Raw genomic sequence first — 7,340 nt, 5'->3', positions numbered from 1 at the left:
AATGTCTTCAGGGAAGATTTACTTTGTGGGTACCCTGTAGGTTGAAGTCCACCTGAGAAGCAAGATTTTGTATTGGGGCATAGTTTGTTATAATAGTTTCTCATATATGTATAGCTGAATGTTATCAATTAGCCACCTTTCCACATAGAATTATTTTTAATTACATAATTGGAACAATAAGTGGCTGATGTTTAAAAAATTGTACACCAATTGCACATTAATTCAAAATTTGTATTATAATTTTTAACATAAAACATTCTACATTATAACAAAACTAAAACAGGAACAACTTGGATTTGTAGTTTTTTGGACAACCGTCGCCAATGCGTGCGTTACAATCAAACTTTGTCCGCTTACCTTCCTCTTAGCGCTGGTGTTCCACAGGGAACAAAACTTGGGCCCATAACTTTTCAGGCAGTCATCAATGACGCTGGCTGGCGACTGCAGGTCACACTATTGGAAATATGTTGACGACCTCACCTTCGCTGAAAACCGTTCCTCTAGTGTGACTAGCAATTTGCAGACCGATCTTGATGACTTCCTGAAGTGGTCAGTAGATAATCAACTCAAACTTAATCCTGCCAAGTGTCAAGCTATGCAAATTTGTTTCAAGACAGATTCTCCTCCTCAGCCAGACTTAAAAATTGGTCCCACTCCTCTCTCTTTTGTGTCTTCTGCCAAAGTGTTGGGTGTTTGGCTCCAGACTGACCTCAAATGGGATGGTCAAGTTGACCACATGTGGAAGAATTCAAATAGAAGGCTATTCATGCTTCGTTCTCTTAAGAAGTTTGGGTTCAATACATCCGAGTTAGTGACCATTTACAGAGGATATATTAGACCCCTGGTTGAATATTCCGATGTCATTTGGCACTCCACTCTCACTTCCAAGCAGGCCATCAAGCTTGAGAACATCCAGAAAAGAGCTCTGAGAATTATCCTTGGGTCCAATTATGTATCTTATGACAATGCTCTTGTTGTGTGTAACCTTGATAAGCTGTCTGATAGGAGGGAGCAACATTGCCTTAAATTTGCTCAGTACATTGTCCAAGTGTGATCGGACCACCAAGTTGCTTCCTCCCAGCAGAGGTCAGGCTCATTGTAGACAATTAAGAAACAATGCCAATCTTTCCCAACTCCGTGCCCTGCACGGACAGGTTTGCTAGGAGTCCAGTTCCTTACTTTGTTAGGCTGCTAAACAGCAACCCATCCTAATTCTGGTTCATCCCTTGCATTACTTTGCTGTGTATCCTGTTTCTTTTTTGCTGCCTTGAGTTCTGACCTCATTTGTTGTTTATATTTATTTATTATGTTGTTATATATATATATTGCTTAAATTCTCATTGTTGTTTTTGCTTTACTTTGTGTACAATGTAATTCGGCCTCCGGGCCGCGATTTTGTGCCAATAAAATCATATCATATACTTTGAAAATTAAATATACATTTTAAGATTTTGCATGATTTCTTTACACAGAATGCTTAAAATTACAAACAAAATCATAAGCATTAATTGATATGTAAAAATATACTAGTATACAAATACTGAAAGCTTGAATTTGGTAAGTAAAGTTGCACCAAAAATCTCAAAAATCAACATTTCAAAATGAACTTTGAACTTTATTGACTTCCATATTACATAAAAATACATCAAAAGTCAAACCAAAATTTATGGTAGAGATGCTCAGAAGGGCTCAAAGTTGGTGGAAATAATTTATGATAACTGATATTACTACTAAATTTACCATGACAACGTTAATATATTATAAAATACATATACAGTGGAAACTCGTTAATACGAGATCGCTTAATGCGAGAAACCGCTTACTACGAACAGAAACTTGTGGTCCCGATTTTCCTCTATTATTTACTGTACAAAATAAACTGTTTAATACTGAGGTAAATAACACGAAATCCATATACTGAGCATTTGCTGTCAGTCAAAGCTTTTGTTTTCTATTGTTTTTATGATGGATAAAACGAGCTAATTTCCCAAGGTAAATTTATGATGTAAATCATGTGAGAAGTTGTCAAAATACTCGCTCCAGACATCACTTCAGCGGCAAATGAGGATTCCTTTCCTATTTTTAGATGTTATAAAATCAAGTCATGACGAAATTTGCCATATAAGGCCAATTATTGCTGACGACATATCAGACTATCCAATCGCAAACGCGGAAGTCCGCCCTTGGATGGAAAGTGGGAAACCCTTCCAGGCATGTTTACTAGCTGCTGGAAGTAGGGGAAATCCCGATATCGCCGTATAATTGTTTTAGGCCTATTTGTTTACGATAATCAGCTTGAGAAAATCATCTGAATTTCATCAGAAAGCTGTGAGAAAAATGCCTCTTTCCGAAAATCAAAAACAATTATTAGCCTATCATACCGATTGAGGGAATTTCGAACTGTGACATTGCTCGGAGGCTGCAAATCTAGTATAAAATAATGACGACGGCTATGCAGACTCGACATACTGCAGTTACTGTCCGTTTTCCTATACACAATACACAGTGCTCTTTCCCATTGACGCGTGACCTCTACAAATAGCCCTCGTTAAAAGTATGGGGATATGACTAGTTAACGTCGCTGTGTGAAAAATAACCGGCCAATATTAAAAGTACTCTTCTAAAATTCTAGACAATATAGTTTTGTAACATGTCCTAAATTTTTAGCTAATTTAGGTGTTTGGAGAGGGTCGAACTTGTGTGTTTTAGGAAGGATATGTAAACGACAGATAACACCAAAAATATGAAGAAATTATTTCCAAACCGTGTTAAGTCAACAATCATTATGTTGCTCATTTTCAAGAATGCTGGTTTACAAAAAGCACGCCATTGTCTCATTTAAGTGAACAGAGGTATACATATCATTGTTTCCTTTCGTTTCCTTTATAATCGGTTACCCAACTGAAGCTATGAATACCAGCTTTATTGCGATATCGCACATGAAAACAGACACTTGTGCACAACCAGAGAAGATCCGATTTAATCAGTTGAGCTGTTTCAATGAGTGTTATCTTGGTTTAATAGCTTTTAATGGGGTTAAGTCCTGCAAAGGTCGAGATGAATTCTACTGTAGACATGACTGCATCATGACCAGTGTGAAGTTTTGCTTGTACAGCCCACTGAGCCGACATTAGGCTTAAACACATGCAGTCTTCCGACACATATTTTGTACCTGACTTTTAAAACGAACTCAGCTTAATCTGAGCTAAACATGCCGACCCGGCGATCTCGTGATAACGAGTTTCCACTGTACCATATGGTCGCATGTTACAAATAGGTCACCCAAAAATGGAGGAGCCGTAACATGAAAATGCTTTCTTCCCACTTCAACCTATTTTAGAAAGTTTGGTGTCATTTTGTAGATAATTATGTTCTTTGTCAAATGCAAAAAAACCCAAGTCAATTGAACAACTACTTTGAAATGTATACTTCAATATGTAAGATGAGTCAATGGAGGAGCTGGGGCGGGTGAGCCGGGGCGGGTGAGCCCCATAGGGTTGTACACAAAATTGTGAAAATATGGCAAACTTCAAACCTTTGTATCTTAAAAAGTACAACTAGCATGGACACCAAATTGCACATATATCATCCTGGATTGTTAATCTACCTTAGAGTAGATCAACTGTAACAAAAGATGTAATTAATTAATTGCCTAATTAAATACTAATTAAGACAGTTTTCCCTATATGTTACTGTACAAAGTGTGTAATGCGTAATGCTCCGACATTTCTAAATGGCCTATCTCTTGCCCGAGTCACCCTGCTTATTCAAAAGTACACATATTTTTAAGGAAATTTGATGAGGAATTCAATTATGCTATTAGTTTTAGTGCCAGACATGGAGGAAAAAAGTTTTGATTGATAATGTCATACAAATTGTAAAATTATTTTTCAATTTTTGACCACCCTGTATGTTTAACGCAAGGGATACCAAACTCTTTCTTCCTAATTTGTTGGAAGGGCCCATGCAATGTCTTTCTGAATCCATATTTATTTTGAGCTACATAGCTTTCAGAAAAAGAAACTACATGGGGTTTACCATGACACGAAAGATGCTAATTTTGTTGATGTTCCACCCTGTATATTTCTTACCCACCCTGTATTATGATATTATACTTTGTTGATTTGGCATCCTTGTAATATAAGCTTTCCAGAAATGTATACTTTTAATGGTCTAAAATGTATTCATTAAAAGTTGTGTTGAAGTGAATCAAGATTGGTGATATTTTTATCATAAAACAATATGTTACACAAAAGATGACCAATTCATGACATGCGACCATATATCCATTGAATTGAACAATATGGGTCACTCACCAAATACACAATATTTTGTCACAGATCTTCAATAGATGGTACTTGATGGGATCCGTGCTGTTCTAATTGAATACAAAACCATTCAAGACTTTGTTTTCAAATTTAACATCATTGAGGACATGCCAAAAAACCCTCTAGCTATGTTTACATTATATAAAACATATTTATTAGGCTACAGAAAAAACCCTGTTCTATGGGTTTGACCGACTCAGACTTTTTAATTTTTATGTATTAAATTAAAAAGAGCTGTTAAAAAACCGGCAGTGGGTTGATTTTGACAGAAATGTTTTGGAAAAAAAAAATCAGAATTTCTTTTTTTCTCTGTTTCTAAAAATGTTTTAAAAGATTTTAAAGTTTCTAGAAAATGGAAATCCTGACTGTCAGACCTTACTTGCGAAGTCTGTCTGCCCCTAGATTCCTAGAACAGGGTTTTTTTCTGTCAATTACATATATATCACAGCATTGTATATTTGTACTTGAATATGGTCATTTTCACGGTAAAGGGTGTAACTTTGGATTTTTAACATTTTGATCCGTAGTTTTCTAATAAAGCCACAGAATTCCATGATTTTTGGCCACATAAGTCATCTAGTTAGCAGCTACCTTGGGTAGCATAATCATCTTCGGGAGTTACTGCGTTCAGTTTTAGCAGGCTTAAATGTACCTAATATTGCCATTTTGAAAAACTGTAAAAAACAGTAACATTTTTGTAAAACCCTGTGTTTTCTTCAGTTAGTTCATGGATAATTTTTCTTATCCTGAAAGTACGGTCATATGTTCAGTAAACACTGCCAGATTAGATTTAATTGTGAACAGCCCTGTATTTTTGAGAACCGGACTTCGATATTTGTCGTTTCGGAGGCTTCATTTTCCGTTAACAATTGTTAACAAACTTTGTGGGTATAGCTTTGGTTCATAATTCTTGGTTATTTCTTCACTTCTTCTTGATTCATAACAGTTGATATCTTAACTTGAAATGGGTAACAAAAATTAGTTGATTTGCAAGCTTTTAAAAATTTTATAAAATCTTGACTTCAAAGAGCCGATTTTCCGTTAACTTTTTTGAAGCCTCCGAAACAAACTGTTCAGCAAGCTTGGGCAAATATAAATTAAAGAGCTCATCCAATCTATTTATCAAAATGTAGCAAAGTAGATCCTCAAGTCACTTGTTTTTAAATCATGGAGATATATATCACCGTTTGAAAATGGGACCCAATACAAACTTTCCGTTAACAATTGAAGCCTCCGAAACAAATGAAGCCTCCTAAACAACAGTAAGCTTAATTATCATCTATGCATATCTAAACTGGTATGTTCCATATTGATATCTGCATTGTAATTGTTGCAAGATATGTGCAGAATGTCATAAATTAAAAAAAAAATTGATATTATGGTTAATGCTTGAAAAATATACTGATATCCAAGAAAGCCTGTTTCGGAGGCTTCACATGCAAATAACACCATACTTAACAAATGGGTGAAAAAATTACCATGTTATAAATCTACAATATCTGCCGCATAGAATCATTGATTCAATACACACAAGAAAATAACAGCTTAGATGATCCCAAGTGTGTTGTTTTCAAAAAACTACTTCTGCAATGTTTAACAATTGTTAACATGAAGCCTCCGAAACAAAAAAATGACTTGCTGTGATAATTTAATTTTTGTCACAACTGAAATTCAATACTTAAAGCAAAGCATGAAAATTGGTAATTGTGATATTTTTTACCTATTTTTTCATGTCAACTTGTAGTAGTTAGCCAAATATTTTACTTTTATGATCACCTGTGTTGTTATCTGAAGCCTCCTATACACTAATCACTTGAATTGTCAATTCTAAAACATAATTCCAATTTCTGTGAAACTTGGCTGGGAGGTTCCTTTCATCAAGTAGTATTTGTACATGAAGTTAGACATTTAAATTATTTTAGGAACCCAATTAAAACTTAAAAAATATGTTTAAGGTTGGGAAATTTCCATTGCAAATGACCCTTGATGTTAAAAATTTTCAAAATTACAATTACAAACATAGCGAAACATGGTATAAAATTTAACTTATATCTGTTGACTTACTTTGGAATGGGATTTCACATGTATTCCAGCTTTCATGTCATAATTTTCTGAGCTTATGTAAAATACATTTTTTCTTAGATTTTAACCAAAATGTTATGGAAATGTTAAATTTTTTATCAGAAATCAAAAGGTTTAAGCCTTGAAACATTATTTTACTGGAATTTAAGTTGCTTCTATGCATGATTACAGTAAACAGAAACATATTTAAGTGGTTTGAAATTTTGACCCTAAAAATCAAAAGTTACACCCTTTACTGTGAAAATGACCATATACATGTACAAAGTGAGATTATGTTAAAAACCTTTACCTATTACTAACATATTATTTTTATAGGTTACATATAATTGCACAGCGTTTTTGTGCTTGAACATAGCGGAACATAACTAAGTGTTTTCCAGCAACCTTATCATAGTGAATGATTGACAGTAACAGAATCCAATGTGATGGTCTTTGATTCATAGATCTCATTATCCTGTAGTTGCTGGTATAAAAAAAAAGTTTGTACAATCTTAATTTCTTGAAAAGACCTGTATTAGAACGAGTACTCTCCAACGGGACCAAACCTTAATGGGCCCATCTATTAAATTAAAACCTTGATTTCTTGTCATATGTTGATGGTATTGAATTTCAGCTGCAGATCCTTATTCAAAACTCATAATTATTACTGTAAGCCGATTTATATCTGAATTCAGACTTTAATTTTAATTTTAAGCTCTTTTTCTTCACTTGCTCAGTCTGTAAAAAAGTACCGTATAGGAGCTTTCCAAATTCAAGAGCTTTTCAGATCTGTTTTCAGACCTTCTGATCTGTCACTCAAACTGTAAGTGAATGAAATTCAAATTGAGTTCTGACAATTTGAATGACAAATTATAATTATACATGCTTGAAAATATGGAATCAAATTTGTTTATTTAAAAAAATAGTTATAATTGATAGTTTTCCTTTCTG

The 7,340-nt window shown here is 34.3% G+C and overlaps 1 protein-coding gene across 1 annotated transcript; it reads left to right on the top strand.

The window, feature by feature from the left end:
* Nucleotides 1–424: 424 nt before the first annotated feature.
* LOC140158452 (uncharacterized) lies at nt 425–1,054 on the top strand. Its single transcript, XM_072181546.1, has one exon. It carries the CDS (start codon nt 425–427, stop codon nt 1,052–1,054), a length of 630 nt encoding a protein of 209 aa, XP_072037647.1.
* Nucleotides 1,055–7,340: the final 6,286 nt, after the last annotated feature.

This window comes from Amphiura filiformis, chromosome 8 (genome assembly GCF_039555335.1).
Source record: "Amphiura filiformis chromosome 8, Afil_fr2py, whole genome shotgun sequence".
NCBI classification, from domain to species: Eukaryota; Metazoa; Echinodermata; class Ophiuroidea; order Amphilepidida; family Amphiuridae; genus Amphiura; species Amphiura filiformis.
This window is presented reverse-complemented; position numbering and strand designations above follow the sequence as displayed.

Bases quoted from the DNA above. Each gene is read 5' to 3' on its own strand.
- LOC140158452 (XM_072181546.1), top strand. From the start codon at position 425: ATGACGCTGGCTGGCGACTGCAGGTCACACTATTGGAAATATGTTGAC.